This window comes from Oenanthe melanoleuca, chromosome 25 (genome assembly GCF_029582105.1).
Source record: "Oenanthe melanoleuca isolate GR-GAL-2019-014 chromosome 25, OMel1.0, whole genome shotgun sequence".
NCBI classification, from domain to species: Eukaryota; Metazoa; Chordata; class Aves; order Passeriformes; family Muscicapidae; genus Oenanthe; species Oenanthe melanoleuca.
In genome coordinates this window covers 7,349,098-7,369,518 of record NC_079358.1, presented here as the reverse complement: position 1 = coordinate 7,369,518, position 20,421 = coordinate 7,349,098, and the positions used below count along the sequence as shown (strand labels likewise).

The 20,421-nt window shown below is 60.2% G+C and overlaps 3 protein-coding genes across 3 annotated transcripts; all 3 read right to left on the bottom strand.

Moving 5' to 3' along the window:
• Nucleotides 1-897: 897 nt before the first annotated feature.
• Nucleotides 898-11,503, bottom strand: MUS81 (MUS81 structure-specific endonuclease subunit). The gene is made up of 16 exons (XM_056510204.1): nucleotides 11,360-11,503; nucleotides 10,978-11,101; nucleotides 10,707-10,774; nucleotides 10,532-10,594; nucleotides 10,380-10,451; nucleotides 10,226-10,284; nucleotides 9,553-9,666; nucleotides 9,375-9,455; nucleotides 8,378-8,490; nucleotides 7,803-7,903; nucleotides 6,025-6,144; nucleotides 5,037-5,132; nucleotides 4,185-4,304; nucleotides 2,456-2,559; nucleotides 2,179-2,262; nucleotides 898-982 (listed from the first exon to the last, which is right to left on the bottom strand). Exons 1-16 carry the CDS (start codon nucleotides 11,492-11,494, stop codon nucleotides 916-918), a joined length of 1,521 nt encoding a protein of 506 aa, XP_056366179.1. The 5' UTR covers nucleotides 11,495-11,503; the 3' UTR covers nucleotides 898-915.
• A 321-nt stretch (nucleotides 11,504-11,824) lies between these two features.
• BANF1 (BAF nuclear assembly factor 1) lies at nucleotides 11,825-13,804 on the bottom strand. The gene is made up of 3 exons (XM_056510414.1): nucleotides 13,705-13,804; nucleotides 13,068-13,198; nucleotides 11,825-12,690 (listed from the first exon to the last, which is right to left on the bottom strand). Exons 2-3 carry the CDS (start codon nucleotides 13,191-13,193, stop codon nucleotides 12,544-12,546), a joined length of 273 nt encoding a protein of 90 aa, XP_056366389.1. The 5' UTR covers nucleotides 13,194-13,198; nucleotides 13,705-13,804; the 3' UTR covers nucleotides 11,825-12,543.
• A 536-nt stretch (nucleotides 13,805-14,340) lies between these two features.
• TRMT112 (tRNA methyltransferase activator subunit 11-2) lies at nucleotides 14,341-20,116 on the bottom strand. The gene is made up of 4 exons (XM_056510400.1): nucleotides 20,013-20,116; nucleotides 18,237-18,338; nucleotides 15,529-15,621; nucleotides 14,341-15,424 (listed from the first exon to the last, which is right to left on the bottom strand). The coding sequence occupies exons 1-4, from the start codon at nucleotides 20,091-20,093 to the stop codon at nucleotides 15,323-15,325; spliced, it is 378 nt and encodes a 125-aa protein (XP_056366375.1). The 5' UTR covers nucleotides 20,094-20,116; the 3' UTR covers nucleotides 14,341-15,322.
• Nucleotides 20,117-20,421: the final 305 nt, after the last annotated feature.

The following is a 20,421-nucleotide window of genomic DNA, read 5'->3' as shown; positions in this document are numbered from 1 at the left end:
TTTTGGGGACCCTCACCCTCTTTTTTGGGGTCCCAGGACTGCCCTCCATCCCCTCCCCCACCTCGTTTAGGGGACATTGAATTGACCCCACCCTGTTTTTGGGGACCCGGTGACCCCAAATTGACCCCAGGGGACCTCGGTCGTGTCACCTCCCCCTGTCACGGGTGGGTGTCACTGTCACTGATGTCACCATCACTGTCACACTGTCACTGTCACACTGTCACTGTCACTGTCACACTGTCACTGTCATTGTCACACTGTCACCATCACTGTCATCCTGTCACTATCACTGTCACTGTCACTGTCACTGTCACCATCACTGTCACTGTCACACTGTCACTGTCACACTGTCACCATCACTGTCACACTGTCACTGTCACACTGTCACTGTCACTGTCATTGTCACACTGTCACTGTCACTGTCACCCTATCACTGTCACCGTCACTGTCACACTGTCATTGTCACCATCACTGTCACCCTGTCACTGTCACTGTCCCGGTGCCACCCTCCCCTGTCCCCGCGGTGTCACCTCCCCCCTCCCGGTGTCACCTCCCCTCTTCGATCTAAATAAAAAAAAAAAAAAAAAAAATAACACTCGTTTTATAAAAACAAAACAGATTAAAAAAGAAAATAATTTATTTTATAAAATAAATCTGCACTTGCGGGGGAGGGGCTTTACTGGGGGTGACAATGGGGTTACAACGGGGGTGACAATGAGGTGACAAGGGGGTGACAATGAGATGACAATGGGGTGAAAATGGGTGACGACAATGGGTGACGACAATGAGGTGACAATGAGGTGACAATGGGGGTGACAATGAGGTGACAATGAGGTGACAATGGGGTGACAATGGGGTGACAATGTGGTGACAATGGGGTGACAATGGGGTGACAATGGTGACAGGGGTGTCCCCTCAGCCCAGCGCCCCCCGGGTCCCGTAGAGCCGCACGAGGGCCCCGCTGAGGGAGGGGCCCAGGTTCCTGTGGGGGAGGGGAGAGGGGTGAGACCCCAAAATCCGGGGGGACCCCAAAATCTGGGGGGGGACACCCCAAAATCTGGGGGGGGGGAAAACCCCAAAATCCGGGGTTTGGGGGATTCAGGGATTTGGGGACACGGGAATTTGGGGGAGGGGTTCCTGGGAATGGGAGGATCCCGGGAATTGGGGGGTTCGTGGGATTTTGGGGTTCCCCAAGATTTGGGGTTTCCCAGGATTTGGGGTTTCCCAGGATTTGGGGGTCCCCAGGATTTTGGAATGGGTCCCAAGATTTGGGGTTCCCCAGAATTTTTGGGAGTTCCCAGGATTTGAGGCTTCCCAGAATTTGGCAAAGGGACATTCCCAGGATTTGGGGTTTCCAGGATTTGGGGTTCCCCAGGATTTGGACGTTCCCAGGATTTTTGAGGATTCTCAACATTTTTGGGGATTTCCAGGATTTTTGGGGTGATTCCCAGGACTTTTTGGGTTTCCAGGATTTTTTGGGGAGGATTCCCAGGATTTTTTGGGGTGATTCCCAGGATTTTTGGGGAGAATTCCCAGGATTTTTGGGGTGATTCCCAGGATTTTTTGGGTTTCCAGGATTTTTGGGGAGGATTCCCAGGATTTTTTGGGGTGATTCCCAGGATTTTTGGGGAGAATTCCCAGGATTTTTGGGGTGATTCCCAAGATTTTAAGGGAGGATTCCCAGGATTCAGGGGTTCCCAGGATTTGGTGATTCCCAGGATATTTTGGGGAAGGATTCCCAGGTTTTTTAGGAAGGATTTCCAGGATTTTTGGGGAAGATTCCCAGGATTTTTTGGGGAGGATTCCCAGGGTTTTTTGGGGGGGATTCCCAGGATTTTTTGGGGGGTTCCCAGGATTTGGGGGTTTCCAGGATTTCTTGGGGAGGATTCCCAGGATTTTTTTGGGGTTCCCAAGATTTTTGGAGGGGTTTCCAGGATTTGGGGGTTCCCAGGATTTTCTGGGGGGATTTCCAAGATTTGGGGATACCCAGGATTTTTTTGGGAAGGATTCCCAGAATTTTTTGGGGAGGATTCCTAGGATTTTTTAGGGAGGATTCCCAGGATTTTTTTAGGAAGGATTTCCAGGATTTTTGGGGAGGATTCCCAGGATTTTTTGGGGAGGATTCCCAGGATTTTTTTGGGGACCAATCCCCACAATTTGATTTTTGGGGTGCCTCACCTCTGGGCGGGGCCGCAGCGAAGGGCGCTCAGCACCCCCCGACATTTTTGGGGGTCCTGGGAGGGGCTCAGGGCGGCCATGAGGCTGCGGGGGAGGGGACAGAGCTCAGAGACCCCCCCAAAAAAACCCCAAAACCCCGAGACCCCTCCCCCACCCCGGGACCCCTCCCCTCCCCCTCCCCACGGCACAATTCCATTTTGGGGACCCTCCCCCCCCTTTCCAGGCCGTTTTTGGGGACCCCAAACCCCCCCCCCCGACCCCCCCGGACCCCCCAAACCTGGCGGGGGTGGGGAACCGGCTGAGCACGGCCCCGGCCCTGCCCCCACTGAGCCCCCCCAGCTGCAGCAGCTGCCGGGCGAACACGGAGCCCACGGTCTGAGCCTGGGGGGGGAAAACGGGGTGAGGGGACCCCAAAAATAACACCCTGAACCCCAAAAATAACCCTGAACCCCAAAATAACCCCAGAGAACACGGAGCCCACGGTCTGAGCCTGGGGGGGAAAAACGGGGTGAGGGGACCCCAAAAATAACCCACTGAACCCCAAAATAATCACCCTGAACCCCGAAAATAACCCTGAACCCCGAAATTACAGCCCTGAACCCCAAAAATAACCATGAACCCCAAAAATAACCCTGAACCCCGAAATAACCCCACAGAACACGGAGCCCATGGTCTGAGCCTGGGGGGGGAAAAACGGGGTGAGGGAACCCCAAAATAACATCCTGAACCCCAAAAATAACCACCCAGAACACGGAGCCCACGGTCTGAGCCTGGGGGGGGAAAAAACGGGGTGAGGGGACCCCAAAAATAACCCTGAACCCCAAAAATAACCCTGAACCCCAAAATAACACCCTGAACCCCAAAATAACCCCCTGAACCCCGAAATAACCCCACAGAACACGGAGCCCACGGTCTGAGCCTGGGGGGGGAAAACGGGATGAGGGGACCCCCCCCAAAAATAACCCACTGAACCCCAAAAATAACCCCAGAGAACACGGAGCCCACGGTCTGAGCCTGGGGGGGAAAACGGGGTGAGGGGACCCCAAAAATAACCCTGAACCCCAAAATAACCCCAGAGAACACGGAGCCCACGGTCTGAGCCTGGGGGGGAAAAACGGGGTGAGGGGACACCCCAAAAATAACCCTGAACCCCAAAATAACCCCAGAGAACACGGAGCCCACGGTCTGGGCCTGGGGGGGACAAACACGGGGTGAGGGGACCCCAAAAATAACACCCTGAACCCCAAAATAACCACCCAGAACACGGAGCCCACGGTCTGGGCCTGGGGGAGAAAAACGGGGTGAGGGGACCCCCCAAAAATAACCCTGAACCCCAAAATAACCCCAGAGAACACGGAGCCCACGGTCTGAGCCTGGGGGGGACAAACACGGGGTGAGGGGACCCAAAATAACACCCTGAACCCCGAAATTACACCCTGAACCCCAAAATAACACCCTGAACCCCAAAAATAACCCTGAACCCCAAAATAATCATCCTGAACCCCCAAAATAACCCTGAACCCCAAAATAACACCTGAACCCCAAAAATAACCCTGAACCCCCAAAATAATCATCCTGAACCCCAAAAATAACCCTGAACCCTGAAAATAACCCCAGAGAACACGGAGCCCACGGTCTGGGCCTGGGGATGGGAAATGGGGGTGAGGGAACCCTCCAAAAATAACCCTGAACCCCAAAAATAACCCTGAACCCCCAAAATAACACCCTGAATCCCAAAAACAACCCCCAGGAGACAAAATAGGGGGTGAGGGGACCCCAAAATTTCCTCCCCCCAGGTCCCTCCTTTGCCCCCCAAAAATCCAACTTGGGATCCCCCTCCCCCCTTTAGGAACCCCTTGTCCCCCCCCCCCCCCCCGACCCTTTAAACCCCAAAATTCACCTCGATGCTCCCCCTCCCCCATTTTTTCCCCTCCCCCACCCCATTTTACCCCTCCCCCACCCCATTTTCCCCTCCCCCACCCCATTTTCCCCTCCCCCAGCCCCACCTGGCTCTTGCCGCCCCCCTCCCGCAGCCTGGGGAGGGGCAGCAGCCTCAGGGGGGTCCCGGGGGGCTCGGGGGGTCCCCGGCCGGTCACCGCCCCCCCCCACGCCCGGAGCACGCGGCCCTGGGGGAGGGGGGGACATTTGGGATGGAGGGGGGGGGGGAGGGGACCCGCTGGTGTCCCCAACAATCCCCCCCCTCCCCCCTCCTGTGTCCCCTCAGGTCCTCCCTGTGGCCCCCCCAAAATTTCCACCCATCCCCCCCACTCCAAATTTTCCCTCCTTGCCCCCCCCGCCCCCCCCTTTTCCCTCCATGTCCCCCCAAATTTCCCTCCATGTTCCCCCCAGATTCCCTCCAGTGTCCCCCCCTTTTCCCCCCCAGAACCCCCCTGCAGACCCTTCAAAGCTCCCCCAATTTCTCTCCCTTTTCTCCCTCCAGCCCCCCCAAAATTTCCCTCCTTGTCCCCCCATATTCCCCCCAAAATTTCCCTCGTCCCCCCCATATTCCCCCCAATTTCCCTCCCTTTCCCCCCCAGAATCCCCCCAATGTCCCCCCAAAATTTCCCCCATTCCCCCCCCAGAACCCCCCCCATGTCCCCCCAAAATTTCCCCCATTCCCCCCTCAGAACCCCCCAAAATTTCCCCCATTCCCCCCACTGCAGCCCCCCAAATGTCCCCCCAAAATTTCCCCCATTTCCCCCCCCAGAAACCCCCAAATGTCCCCCCAAAATTTCCCCTACTCCCCCCCCCGCTGCCCCCAATGTCCCCCCCTTATCCCCCCCCCAAATTTCCCCCCGTGTCTCCCCCAAATTTCCCCCCCTCCCCCCCTCCCCCCACAGCCCCCCCGCCCCCCTCACCCCAAATCTCCTCCTCAGCTGCTCCCCCAGCACCCCCAAATACTCGGCCGAGTCCTGGGGGTCCCTGGTGTGCACCACGAAGAACCCGTCCTGCACCTGGGGGGGCTCCGTGATTTGGGGAGGGGTCTCAGGGGTACCTGGGGGTCTCTGGATTGTGGGGAGGGGTCTCAGGGGTTCTCTGTTATTTTGGGGAGGGGTCCCGGGGTCTGTCTGTATTTTGGGGAGGGGTCTCTGTGTTATTTGGGGAGGGATCTCTGTTATTTAGGGAGGGGTCTCAGGGGGTCTGTCTGTATTTTGGGGAGGAGTCTGTGTTAGTTTGGGGAGGGGTCTCGGGGGGGTCTGTGTTAATTTGGGGAGGGGTCTGTATTTTAGGGAGGGGTCTGTATTTTGGGGAGGGATCCTGGGGGGGGTCTGTCTGTATTTTGGGGAGGAGTCTCTGTTATTTGGGGAGGGGTCTCAGGGGGTCTGCCTGTATTTTGGTGAGGAGTCTGTGTATTTTGGGAAGAGTTCTGTGTTAATTTGGGGAGGGGTCTGTCTGTATTTTGGGGAGGGGTCTCTATTTTGGGGAGGGGACTCTGTGTGTCTGTCTGTATTTTGGGGAGGGGTCTCCGGTATTTTGGGGAGGGGTCTCTGTGTGTCTGTCTGTATTTTGGGGAGGGGTCTCAGTGGCTTTGTCTGTCTGTATTTTGGGGAGGGGTCTCTGTGTGTCTGTCTCTATTTTGGGGAGGGGTCTCTGTGTGTCTGTCTGTATTTTGGGGAGGGGTCTCTGTGTGTCTGTCTCTATTTTGGGGAGGGGTCTGTATTTTGGGGAGGGGTCTCTGCGTGTCTGTCTCTATTTTGGGGAGGGATCTCTATTTTGGGGAGGGGTCTGTATTTTGGGGAGGGGTCTGTATTTTGGGGAGGGGTCTGTATTTTGGGGAGGGGTCTCTGTGTGTCTGTCTGTATTTTGGGGAGGGGTCTCTATTTTGGGGAGGGGTCTCAGCCGCACCTGGGTGTTGGCCGCCGCCTGGCGCAGGCTGGGCAGGGGGAGGGGCAGCGGCTCCGCCCCCCCCCCCGGATCCTCCAGGAGATAAACGGGAGAGCGGAGCCCGGAGCGGCGGAGCCGGGACTGGGACGGACAGACGGACACGGGGATGGGGGACAGGGACAGACAGACGGACAGACGGACACGGGGATGGGACAGGGACAGACGGACGGACACGGGGATGGGACAGGGACAGACGGACACAGGGATGGGGGGACAGACAGACGGACACGGGGACGGGACAGAGACAGACGGACACGGGGATGGAGGGACAGGACGGACAGACGGACACGGGGACGGGGGACAGACAGACGGACACGGGGACAGGGACAGACAGATGGCCAGACGGACACGGGGATGGGATAGGGACAGACGGACACGGGGACGGGACAGGGACAGACGGACACGGGGATGGGGGACAGACAGACGGACGGACGGACACGGGGATGGGATAGGGACAGACAGACAGACGGACACAGGGACAGGGACAGACAGACGGACACGGGGATGGGATAGGGACAGACAGACAGACGGACACAGGGACAGGGACAGACAGACGGACACGGGGATGGGATAGGGACAGACAGACAGACGGACACGGGGACAGGGACAGGGACAGACGGACACGGGGATGGGGGACAGACAGACGGACGGACGGACACGGGGATGGGATAGGGACAGACAGACAGACGGACACGGGGACGGGACAGACAGACAGACGGACACGGGGATGGGGGACAGACAGATGGACGGACGGACACGGGGATGGGACAGGGACAGGGGGACACAAACAGACGGACACGGGGATGGGACAGGGACAGACGGACACAGGGATGGGACAGGGACAGACGGACACGGAGACGGAGGGATGGGACAGACGGACACAGGGATGGGGGACAGACGGACACGGGGATGGGGGACAGACAGACGGACGGACAGACGGACACGGGGACAGGGGGACGGGACAGACGGACACGGGGATGGGATAGGGACAGACAGGCGGACGGACGGACACGGGGATGGGACAGGGACAGACGGACACGGGGACGGAGGGATAGGACAGACAGACACGGGGATGGGATAGGGACAGATGGACACGGAGACATGGGACAGACAGATGGACACGGGGGCAGGACAGACAGAGGGACACGGGGATTGGATAGGGACAGGGGGACACGGGGACAGGGAGAGGGACAAACGGACAGGGACAGGCGGACAGAGGGATGGGACAGGGACAGACAGACAGACACGGGACAGAGAGACGGGGAACAGAGGGACACGGAACAGGACAGGGGGACAGACGGACAGACGGACAGGGGGACAGACGGACAGGGCCGAGGAACACGGACGGACAGACAGACAGGACAGAGACAGACGGACAGGAGGACACAGGGACAGACAGAGGGATTGGGGACAGGGATGGGACAGGGACAGGGGGACACAGACGGACGGACAGGGATGGGACAGACAGACACAGGGACAGACAGACAGGGGGACACAGGGACAGTCAGAACCCCCAGTCACACCCCGAGCCCCCCCAGTCCCTGCCCCAGTGCCCCCCAGTCCATCCCAGTTGCCCTCCGGCCCTTCCCAGTCCCCTCCCAACACCCTGCAGCCTTTCCCAGTCCCTCCCATTGTCCCCCAGTTCCCTCCCAGTCCCCCCAGTTGCTCCCAGTCCCAGTGTCCCAAATGGCTCCCAGTGTCCCCCATTCCCTCCCAGTCCCTCCCAGTCCCAGCCCCACCTTCTGCTCCCGGTACCGCCCGTCCCGGATGCTGTTCCCCAAATCCGCCGCCGATTTCCGCTCGACCACAACATCCAGCGCCAGCTCCCGGGGGGCGTGGCCTGGGGCGGGCCCAGGGGGGTCACACCCACCCAGAGTCACGCCCACCATGGGCCACACCCATCAGTGTCACACCCACCGAACGACACCCACAGAGCCACACCCACCAATGACAACACCCCAGCAATGACCACACCCATTATTGACCACACCCCTATCATGACCACACCCATTAATAACCATACCCCATTAACAATGACCACACCCATTAAGGACCACACCCACTAATGACCACACCCACTAATAACCATACCCCATTAATGACCAAACCCCCACTAATGACCACACCCATTATGACCACACCCATTAGTGACCACACCCACATTAATGACCACACCCATTAATGACCACACCCATTAAAAACCACACCTGCATTAATTACCATACCCATTAAATAGCCACACCCCCAGCTTGGCCACACCCCCTTCCCCAGGGCGTGGTCCCCACTGGCCCCGCCCCTCCCTGGCCCCGCCCACCTGGGGGCGGCTCCTTCTCCCGCGCCACCCACAGGAAGTCGCCGACGTGGAGGCGCCGCAGCAGCACCGGGACCCCCCGGGAACGGAGCAGGGCCGGGACCCCCCCGGAGGGGCTGTGACACGGGGACACGTCAGGGACACAGCAGGGACACGTCAGAGACACGTCAGGGACACAGCAGGGACACGTCAGGGACACGTCAGGGGATAGAGGGACACCAGGGACACGTCAGGGACATGGGGGGGACACAGGGACACGTCAGGGACACGTCAGGGACACGTCAGGGACACGGGGGGGACACGTCAGGGACACGTCAGGGACACGTCAGGGACATTGGAGGGACACCAGGGACACGTCAGGGGACAGAGGGACACATGAGGAGACACAGAGGGGACACAGGGACATGTTAGGGACACCTCAGGGGACACGTCAGGGACATGGTGGGGACACCAGGGACACGTCAGGGGACATGAAGGGGGACACAGGGACATGTCAGGGACATGGGGGGACATCAGTGACATAGGAACATGGGGGACACAGTGGGGACACGGGGTCATGTCAAGGGACATCAGGGACACAGGGGGAACATGGCGGACAGGTCAGAGGACATCGGTGACATGGGGACACAGGGGGACATTGGTGACACGTCAGAGGATGGGGGGACATGGTGGGGACACTTCAGGGGACACGGGGGACAGGTCAGGGAACACAGACGACACGTCAGGGGACACGTTACGGGACATGGGGGGACACGGGGACAGGTCAGGGACATTGGGGGTGACACGGGGACATTGTGGGGACACATCTTGGGGGGTGGGGACACGTGGGGGACGTGGGGACTTTAGGGGACACACCATGGGGGTGTGGCCATGGTGATCACATGTCAGGGTGTGGCCATGGGGGGGTCACATGTCAGGGTGTGGCCACGTGGGAGTCACGTGATGGGGGTGTGGCCATGGGGGGGTCACGTGACAGGGGTGACAGGGGCGGTGACGTCACCCGTTGGCCTCGGTGACGTCGGCGCACAGCACGATGTCGAACTCGCCGGGTCTGAGCTCAAACTCCTGCTGGGGGTCGCACCTGGGGAGGGGGGGACACCCCAAATTCACCTGGGGGGGGGGGTGACCCCTCCCCCAAGTGTCCCCTCCCCCCCTCAACCCCCCCCCCAAAAACTCACGGCGGGGGGGAGGGGGCGCAGTTCTCCTCCTGCTCCGCCAGGGGGCGCTGTGGCTGTACCTGGGGAGGGGGCGGGGCCTGCGCGAGGCTCCGCCCCCTCGGGGTCAGGGTGTACCTGGGGGGGGGGAGGGGTGATATGGGGGGTTCCTGGGGGGCCACAAGGGGATCCTAGGGGGGTCCTGGGGGGTTTTTGGGGTGGTCCCAAGGAGGTTCAGGGGGTTCCAAATGGGTTTTGGGGTGTCCAGGAGGTGTCCAGGAGAATCTTGGGGGGTCCCCAGATGGTTCAGGGGGGTTCCAGGTGAGTCTGGGGGTTTGGGGGGGTCCCAGGAAGGTTCTGGGGGGGTTCCAAGGAGGTTTTGGGGAGTCCCAGGGGGGTCTCAGGGGGTCCAAGAGAACCTGGGGGGTCACCAGATGGTTCAGGGTTGTTCCAGGTGAGTCTGGGGATTCATGAGGGTCCCAAGGGGGTTCTGGGGGGATTCCCAGGAGGGTTCTAAGGGTTCCAGGACAGTTCCAGATGAGTCTGGGGGTTCAGGGGGATCCCAGGGGGTCCTGAGGAGGTTTTGGGGGGTCCCCAGGTGGTTTTGGGGGGTCCCAAGGAGGTTTTGGGGGATCCCAGGGGTTCCTGAGGAGGTTTTGGGGGGTGCCCAGGTGGTTTTGGGGGGTCCCAGCCCTACCGGGGGGGGCGGCCACTCCTCTGCACGAGGCCCCGGCGCAGGAGGGGACCCAGAGCTGCCTGTGGGGGAGGGGACACGGGTGGGGGAGGGGTCAGCCCCGCCCCCACAGCTTTGGGGTGCCGGGGTGGGGGAGGGGCGCTGCAGGGTGACTCACCGGGCTCAGGGCGTGGCCGCAGAGGGGCGTGGCCTCCTGCAGCAGCTCCGCCTCTGGGAGGGGCTCCGGGTGCTGGGGGAGGGGCTCTGGGTGAGGAGGGGGATCTGAACCCCTCCCCCACCCCCAGGTGTGTCCCCTCCCCTCCCCCTCACCTGGCTCAGCACCTGCAGCAGGGCGTGGCTCCCGGAGCGGGGGAGGGGCCGGCGAGGGCGGTGCTGGATGAAGGGGGAGGGGCTGAGATTGGGGGTGGGGCATCTTCTGCCCCTCCCCCCCTCAATATGGAACCAGTGGGGTGTCCTGGGTGGGGGAGGGGTGGATGGCACTCACCGTGGGCGGGGCTGGGGGAGGGTCCGGGCACCGCCCCTGCGGGGGGGGCGTGGGGGGGAGTCCCTGCTCTGAAACATGCAAATGAGATGCAAATAAGATGCAAATTAACACACAAAGCAGCCTCACAAGTCACAAAAACTCCGCCCTGTTTGGCCACACCCCTTTCAGAGCCACCTCCCCGCAAAAGCCACGCCCAGAGCGCCACACCCATCGTGACCACGCCCATTTAACCACACCCGTCACACGCCCCGCCCCCTCAGGCCACGCCCACCCTGCCGGTGCTGCCGCAGCCGTCGGTCCAGGCGCGCGCAGAGGGCGGGGCCAAAGTGCTGCAAGATGGCGGCGGAGCGGCCGGAACGGAGAGGGAGGGGGAACCGAGACAGAGAGCGCAGGGCCTGGGGGGAAACATATCGGAGGTACACCGGGGGAACCGGAAGTACACCTGAAACACACCTGAGATACACCTGGGGACCCCAAAACAGCCAGGGAGCCTCAAACACGCCTGGGGAATCCCAACATCACCCAGAGACTCGAAAATTCACATGGAGACCCCAAAATTCCTACCCAGAAACCTCAAAATCCACCCGGGGACCTCAGAATCGCCCAGCCGGGGAGGCCTAAATCCAACCGGGGATCTCCCCGCACACTCCTACCCTGTCATAGGCGCCCCTCGCCCACGTTCCCTGCGCCTCGTCCCGCCACTCCCGCAGCCAGCGGGCGAACAGAGGGTTGGGGTGGCCGCGGGGGCGGCGGCGGCGCCGGGAGGAGGCGGCGGCGGCAGCGGCCATGATTGAATCCTCCCGCCAAAGCCGGGACCGGAAGTGCGTGGGGCCGCTCTGGCCGCGCTCGCTGATCCGGGAGCTGCGACTCGTCTGCTCTGGAGGACTCCGCTCTAGGAATCCCGGAGGCCAAACTCGTCTGCTCTGGAGGACTCCGCTCTAGGAATCCCGGAGGCCAAACTTGTCTGCTCTGGAGGACTCCGCTCTAGGAATCCCGGAGGCCAAACTCGTCTGCTCTGGAGGACCCCGGCCGCCCTGCGCCCCAAATCTTCCCCCGGCTCCCCCAAATCATCCCCGAACCCCAAAATTCTGCCTCCCAAATCCCAGGACGCATCCAGATGCGGCACAGCAAAACCTTTATTGTTTAGAAAATCATTTTAGAAACAAACTCGGGGGGGGGTACCCCCAAAGTAACACAGACCCCCTGCGGGGGGGGCGCGGGTGGGGGTACCCCAAAGTAACACTAATGGCGCGGGGGGGCACCCCGAATGAACTCCCTGCGAGGATGGCACCCCAAAATCCCACCCTGTGGTGGGGGGAGGGGGAGGTGGGGACCCCCTTCACCCCCCCAAGGTGGTTTTGGGGTGATGGGGGAAGGGTGGCACCTTGGGACCCCCCCCGGGATGAGTTTTGGGGGGGTGGCAGCACCGGTTTGGGGGTCCCGGAGGTGAGGGGGGGATTGGGGGGGGGGGTGCATGGAGGGACTTGGGAGGGTTTTGAAGTTGGGGGTTCCCAGAGGTGATTTTGAGGTCCCCAAAGGTGATTTTGGGGTCCCGGGGGGGGGTCTGGGTCACCCAAGTGGTGGTTTTGGGGTCCTGGGAAGGGATTTGGGAGTCCCCAGAGGTGTTTTTGGGGACCCCAGAGGTGATTTTGGGGTCCCTGGGGGGGTTTGGGGAGTCCCCAGGATGGTTCTGGGGAGCCCCCAGCCCCTCTGAGGGGAGTCTGGCAGCTGGAAGGCGCCAGGAGCTCGGGGGTTTTTGGGGCGCCGGGCTGTGTTTTGGGGCGCAGGGGGGGTTTTTGGGGTGCAGGGGGGCTCGGGGGTGCCGGTTCCTGGGGGCTCAGAGGAAGGCGTCGCACCACTCGCGCAGGCAGCCCGAGCAGTCCCGGCTCTGTTTGGCGTTGGCCCCGCACGTCTCCTTGAGCCACTCCCGGAACAGCTCCTCGTCCTTGCGCAGCACCAGGAACTGCCCCAGCACCACGTACGCCTGGGGCGGGGACAGGGACACGGACAGGGATAGAGAGGGGACAGGGAGGGGACAATGAAGGGATAATGAGGGGATAATGAGGGGACAGCGCTGTCACTAGAGCATCACTGTCACCCCCCCCAGTGTCCCCAACAGCTCCCGGTCCTTGTGGTCCCCATTCCCGCTCCCCTCATCCCCACATCACCCCTGCCCTGCCCTGCCCGCAATGTCCCCAAATTCCTGGAAATGTCCCCACGTGTCCCCAAGCCACTGGGAATATCCTTTTGCTCAAGCTCTTCCACAGTGTCCTCCCTTATCCAAACCCTTCCCCCGGGTGTCCCTGATGTCCCCCGGGTGTCCCTGATGTCCCCAGGTGTCACCACTGTCCCCAGTCCCACCTTGTCAAAGCCTTTCTCCTCCAGTTTCCTGCCCAGCACGTCCCCGATCCCGGCCAAGGTCCCAACCGGCTTCTCCCCCATCGGCTCCGCCACAAAGTCCCGGTGCTTCTGTGACGTGGAGGACATGGCGCCTGAGGGGACAGAGAGGGGACACTGAGGGGACAGGGAGGGGACAATGAGGGGAGGGAGAGGAGACAGGGAGGGGAGAGAGAGGGGACAGGGAGGGGACACTGAGGGACCAGTGAGAAGACAGTGAGGGGACAATGAGGGGACAATGAGGGGACACTGAGGGGACAGTGAAGGGATACTGAGGAGATATTGAGGGGATACTGAGGATACTGAGGGGACGCGAGGACAGAGCGGGGACGGGGACTGAGTGGGACACGGCGGGAGACACTGAGGGGACACTGAGGGGACACTGGGGGGATACTGAGTGGGACACGGCGGGAGACACTGAGGGAACACCCGCGGCCATCCCGCCCCTCACAGACTCCCCCGCCCCGTCCCGCCCCTCTCGCCCCTCCCCTTCGCCCTTTCCCGGCTCTCCCGCCGCCTCGGGTCCCCTCCCCGCCCCTCAAAGTCCCCTCCCGTTCCCTTTTGTCCCCTCCCGGTCCCTTCCGTCCCCTCCCGGCCTCACCGTCCCCTCAGGCCGCTCCAACCGCCGCTCCCGCCTCAGGCCGCTGCCGCTACGCGCTGACGTCACTTCCGCCGCGCGCGCGGAAACCATCGAGGCGAGAGCGCGGAGCGGCCGCCGCCAGAGGCGCTCTGGGATCATAGAGAGGAGCCGGGTCCTCCAAGCGCCTCCTGAGTCCTCCCAGGTGCTCCGGGATTTTTGGAAAAGGCTCCAGGTGACTCTGGGAGCCCCGGAAACGTCTCCAGGTTCATCCCGAGTTCTTAAACAGCGTCTCCAGGTCCCTCCCAGGTTCCCATCGCTCACTGGAGGCCTCCAGGTTCTCCCAAAAATCCCTCCCGTGCTCCCCCATCCCACCCCTGTCCCTCCATCCCAGCGCATTCTCCCGAGAGGATCCTCAAAATGATCAAAAGTGGTGATTCGGGCCCAATATCGGGGCAAAAAAATAGGATTTTATTAAATTGATGGGAAAAATATTAAAATATAACAGATCAGAACGTTGGGAAGAGAAACACGGGGAAAACAGTGGGAAAAGAGATGGAGTTTTGGGAAAAATGGGAGTTTTGGAATAGAAATGTAAGATATGGAGGCAAAAAGGAGGGAATTGGGGCATAAAAGTGGATTTGGTGTCAAAATACAAAAATATTAGAGGAGAGGGATGAGATTTTGGGGCAAAATCCGGATTTGGGGGCACAAAGGAGGGAATGGTGACAAAGAAGAGGAACCTGAGGGCTAAACCGGAGGATTTTGAGATAAAATAAAGGATTTGGGGGAAAAATGATGGTGATGTTTTGAGAAAATAAAAATATTTGGGGTAAAACTGGGAAATTTGGGAAGCAAGGAGAAATTCAGGGAGGAAAAACGGGAATTTGGGCGGAAAAAAGGGGAATTCCCCACCCATTATGCAAACGAAACATTTCCCGCCAAATATGCAAATTAGCAACGATCTCATTTGCATAGAGGAGGAGCGTGGTTATAACCCCGCCCATATGCAAATGAGGCTGATTAGACCACGCCCCCTGTTTTAACAATGGGGGGAGGGGTGAAATTTGGGTCCCATTTTTGGGGGATTTTGGGGTTTTCCTGTGGGAATTTTGGGTTTTTTCCAGTGGGAATTTTGGGGTTTCCTGTGGGAATTTTGGGATTTTTCCTGTGGGAATTTTGGGATATTTTCTGTGGGAATTTTGGGATTTTTCCTGTGGGAATTTTGGGATTTTCCCGTGGGAATTTTGGGATTTTCTCGTGGGAATTTTGGGATTTTTCCTGTGGGAATTTTGGGATTTTTCCTGTGGGAATTTTGGGGTTTTCCTGTGGGAATTTTGGGATTTTTCCTGTGGGAATTTTGGGGTTTTCCTGTGGGAATTTTGGGATTTTTCCCGTGGGAATTTTGGGATTTTTCCCGTGGGGAATTTTGGGATTTTTCCTGCGGGAATTTTGAGATTTTCTGTGGGAATTTTGGGATTTTTCCTGTTGGAATTTTGGGATTTTTCCTGTGGGAATTTTGGGGTTTTCCTGTGGGAATTTTGGGGTTTTCCCACACCCCCAACAACCCTGTCTTGGGGGGAAGGAGCTCAGCCCCATTTTGGGGACCCCCCCTCATGAATTTGGGGGGTCCTGACCCCCCTCAGGCCTCGTCCTCCGTCAGCAGCATGTTGGGGACCCCCCTGGAGATGGGGAAGCGGCGCCCTGAGTCCGGGCACTGCAGGGCTCCCTCCAGCACCTCCACCTGCAGGGTGGGGGGAATTGGGGGGTCAAAGGGGGTCCCTGAGGTTTTGGGGACCCCCCTGAGGTTTTGGGGACCCCCCCTGAGGTTTTGGGGACCCCCCTGACCTCGAGCAGGACGTGGTGCAGGCGCCGCAGGAATTCCTCGTCGCCCTCGTAGTTGGGGACGGGCTCGGGGGGCAGCTCCGAGGGGTGCCCCAACTTTGGGGGGGCAAAATTTGGGGTTAGAGGAGGGTGGGGGGTGGGGGAACCCCCCCCTAAAAAAATGGTTTTGTCTAAAGTCAGATAACCCCAATTTTCGGACTCCTAAAAATCCAAAATTCCCCCTAAAATCCTTCCCAGACCCCCAAAATTCCCTCCAATGACCCCCTCAAATTCCTAAAATCTGCCCCAAATTCTCCCCCTGACCCTCAAAATCTCCCTAAAATCCCTCCCAGACCCCAAAAATTCCTCCCAAATTCTCTCCCAGGCCCCCAAAATCCCCCCAAATTCCCTCCCAGACCCCAAAAATTTCTCCCAAACTTCCCCCCAAACCCCAAATTCCCTCCCAGACCCCCAAAAATCTCCCCTAAATCCTCCCTCAGAGCCCCCCAAACATCCCCCTGACCCCCAAAATCCTTCCCAGACACCCCAGACCCCAAAAATTTCCCCCAACTTCTCCCCAGACCCCCAAAATTTCCCCAAACTCTCTCCCAGACCCCCAAAATCCCCCCAGATTCCCTCCCAGATCCCCAAATTTCTCCCAAACCGACTTTTCCCGACCCCTGGTTCCCCCTCTCGGTTCCCAGTGCCCCTCCCCCCGGTCCTCGGTGCCCCGTCCCGGTTTTCCCGGTCCCACCCCCCATTCCCGATGCCCCGCCCCATTTTTCCCCCGTTTTTTCCGTTTCCCCCCCCCGGTTTTCCCTCTCCCCCCTGTTTTTTTCCCCTTCTCCTCCCCGTTTTTTCCCGGTTCCCCCCCGGTTATTTCCCTTCCCACTCCCCCCCACCCCGTTTTTTCCCGCTCCTCCCCCCGTTTTTTTCCGTTTTCTCCCGGTTTTTCCCCGTCCCCCTCCCGTTTTTTCCCGTTCCCTCCAGTTATTTCCTTTTTCCCCCCTCGTTTTTCCCGTTCCCCCCGGTTTTCCCGTTCCCCCCCGGTTTTCCCGTCCCCCCCGGTTTTTCTCCTTTTCCCCCCGGTTTTTCTCCTTTTTCCCCCGGTTTTTCCCGTTCCCCCCAGTTTTTCTCCTTTTCCCCCCGGTTTTTCCCGTCCCCCCCCCGGTTTTCCCCGTTCCCCCCGGTTTTTCCCGTTCCCCCCCGGTTTTTCTCCTTTTCCCCCCGGTTTTTCCCGTTCCCTCCCGGTTTTTCCCGGTCCCCCCCGGTTTTTCCCGTTCCCCCCGGTTTTTTCTCCTTTTACCCCCGGTTTTTCTCCTTTTACCCCCGGTTTTTCCCGTTCCCCCCGGTTTTTCTCCTTTTCCCCCCGTTTTTTCTCCTTTTCCCCCCGGTTTTCCCCGTTCCCCCCGGTTTTTCTCCTTTTCCCCCCCGGTTTTTCCCGTTCCCCCCCGGTTTTTCCCGTCCCCCCCCCCCCGGTTTTCCCGGTTCCCACCCGGTTTTTTCCCGTTCCCCACCCGGTTTTTCCCGTTCCCCCCCGGTTATTTCCCTTTTCCCCCCTCGTTTTTCCCGTTCCCCCCGGTTTTTCTCCTTTACCCCCCCGGTTTTTTCCGTTTTCTCCCGTTTTTTTCCCCTTTCCCCCCCGGTTATTTCTTGTTCCCCCCTGATTTTTTCCCACTTCCCCGGTTTTTCTCCCGTTCCCCCCCGGTTTTTCTCCTTTTCCCCCCGGTTTTTCCCGTTCCCCCCGGTTTTCCCGTTCCCCCCGGTTTTTCTCCTTTCCCCCCCCGTTTTTTTCCCCTTACCCCCCCCGGTTTTTCCCCTTTCCCCCTCCGGTTATTTCTTGTTCCCCACTGATTTTTTCCCACTTCCCCATTTTTTCCCCGTTCCCCCCCGGTTTTTCCCGTTCCCTCCAGTTATTTCCCTTTCCCCCCCCGGTTTTCCCGTTCCCCCCGGTTTTTCCCGTTCCCCCCCGGTTTTCCCTGTTCCCCCCCGGTTTTTCCCGTTCCCCCCCGGTTTTTCTCCTTTTCCCCCCGGTTTTTCCCGTTCCCTCCCGGTTTTTCTCCTTTTCCCCCCGGTTTTTCCCGTTCCCCCCCGGTTTTTCTCCTTTTCCCCCCTGGTTTTCCCGTTCCCTCCCGGTTTTTCTCCTTTTCCCCCCGGTTTTTTCCCGGTCCCCCCCGGTTTTTCTCCTTTTCCCCCCTGTTTTTCTCCTTTTACCCCCGGTTTTCCCCGTTCCCCCCCGGTTTTCCCCGTTCCCCCCCGGTTTTTCCCGTTCCCTCCGGTTTTTCTCCTTTTCCCCCTGGCTTTTCTCCTTTTCCCCCCTCGTTTTTCCCGTTCCCCCCGGTTTTCCCGTTCCCCCCCGGTTTTCCCGTTCCCCCCCGGTTTTCCCCGTTCCCCCCGGTTTTTCTCCTTTTCCCCCCGGTTTTTCCCGTCCCCCCCCGGTTTTTCCCGTTTCCCCCCGGTTTTTCCCGTTCCCCCCCGGTTTTCCCCGTCCCCCCCGGTTTTTCCCGTCCCCCCCGGTTTTTCCCGTTCCCCCCGGTTTTTCCCGTCCCCCCCCGGTTTTCCCGTTCCCCCCCGGTTTTTCCCGGTCCCCCCCGGTTTTTCCCGGTCCCCCCCGGTTTTCCCGGTCCCCCCCGGTTTTTCCCGTTCCCCCCCGGTTTTCCCCGTTCCCCCCGGTTTTTCCCGTTCCCCCCCGGTTTTCCCGGTCCCCCCCGGTTTTCCCGGTCCCCCCTCACGCTCTCGGCCGCCTCCCGCAGCGCGTCCCAGCGCAGCCGCGGCACCAGGCGGGACACGAAGGCGGCGTTGAACGGAACCGGGCGGACCCGAACCTCGGCGGCCTGAGGGGCACCGGGGGGTTAACGGGGTAACCGGGGGGACAGGAACCGGGGAGGGTTAACGGGGGCACCCGAACCTGGGAGGAACCGGGGAGGCACCGAATGCGGTGGGAACCGGGGATTTAACGGGATTAACGGGGGGGTATCGGGGGTACCCGGACATGGGGGAACCGGAGGGGTTAACGAGACTCGAACCTCGGCGGCCCGGAGGAACCGGGGGAGGTAACGGGGTAAATTAGGGGTTAACGGGAGTTTTAACGGAGGTTAGTTGGGGTTAACGGGAGGATTAACGGGAGTTTTAACCGGAGGAGTTGCTGGGACACAACGGGGGAGTTACCGGGGCTGGGCGGGAATGAACGGGGATTAACGGGGATTTAACGGGAGAAAAGCGGGATGAACGCGGGATTTAACGGGGAATTAACGGGAGTTCAGGGGCGTTAATTAACGGGGAATTAACGGGAGTTCATGGGGGTAACGAGGGACGTCAATTAACGGGGAATTAACGGGGAATTAACGGGGAATTAACGGGGAATTAACGGGAGTTCATGGGGTAACGAGGGACGTCAATTAACGGGGAATTAACGGGGAATTAACGGGAGTTCATGGGGGTAACGAGGGACGTCAATTAACGGGGAATTAACGGGAGTTCATGGGGTAACGAGGGACGTCAATTAACGGGGAATTAACGGGGAATTAACGGGAGTTCATGGGGTAACGAGGGGCGTCAATTAATGGGGAATCAACGGGGAGGAACCGGGTGGAACCGAAAAGCGGCGGCCTGAGGGGAACTGGGATAACGGGAAGGAACTGGGATAACGGGAGAGGAACTGGGATAACGGGGAAGGAACTGGGATAACGGGAGAGGAACTGGGATAACGGGGAAGGAACTGGGATAACGGGAGAGGAACTGGGATAACGGGAGGGGAACTGGGATAACGGGAGGGAACCGGGATAACGGGGAGGATTAACGGGGTTAAATCCGGGAACAGGTCAGTTCAGGGGGGATTTACCGGGGGGTTTATTTTAGATAACGGCAGAAATTCCCGCGGGTTCGTGGCGTTACCGGGGGAGTTACCGGGGTAACGGGGGAGGGTGACGGGAGGTTCACGAGGAGGCACCGAGCGGGACCGGCGGCGTGAGGGGAACGGAGGGGAAATTCCCGGTACCCGGGGGTCTCCCCTCCCACAGTCCCGGTGTCCCGGGGGTCTCCCATCCCCAATTCCCGGTACCGGGAGGTCTCCCATCCCCAATTCCCGGTACCCGGGGGTCTCCCCTCCCACAGTCCCGGTGTCCCGGGGGTCTCCCCTCCCCAATTCCCGGTACCGGGAGGTCTCCCATCCCCAATTCCCGATACCCGGGGGTCTCCCCTCCCCAATTCCCGGTACCGGGAGGTCTCCCCTCCGCAATTCTCGGTACCGGGAGGTCTCCCCTCCCCAGTTCCCGGTGTCCCGGGGGTCTCCCATCCCCAATTCCCGGTGTCCCGGGGGTCTCCCCTCCCCAGTTCCCGGTACCGGGAGGTCTCCCCTCCCCAGTTCCCGGTGTCCCGGGGGTCTCCCCTCCCCAATTCCCGGTACCCGGGGGTCTCCCCTCCCCAGTTCCCGGTACCGGGAGGTCTCCCCTCCCCAATTCCCGGTACCCGAGGGTCTCCCCTCCCCAGTTCCCGGTGTCCCCCCGCACCTCGATGCGCAGCGGGAAGCCGCCCCCGGGCCGCAGCCCCGGCACGTGCGAGCTCAGCAGGTTGTGTGTGAGCAGCTTCATGGCGCCGCTTCCGCTTCCGGTTCGGCACTTCCGGTAAGGGGCGGTTACCGTGGCAACGGTGAGGCGGGAAATGGGCGGGGCCTCCCGGGGTGGGGCCCGCTTAAAGGGGCAATGCCAAAAATAAAGTCCCCCCTTTCCCCACCCAGAGACCCCTCCCCAAACCTTTCAGGATCCCCAAAATCCTTCAGAGCTCCTCCCGCGATTTGAGACCCTTCCCCAGCACCCCAAAACCTCTCCAGACCCCCAGCCACCCCCTCCCCCTTGATTTTGGGGTTTCCCATCTGAGCACCCATGGGATGCCAGCCCCCATTTTGGGCTTGATTCCCCC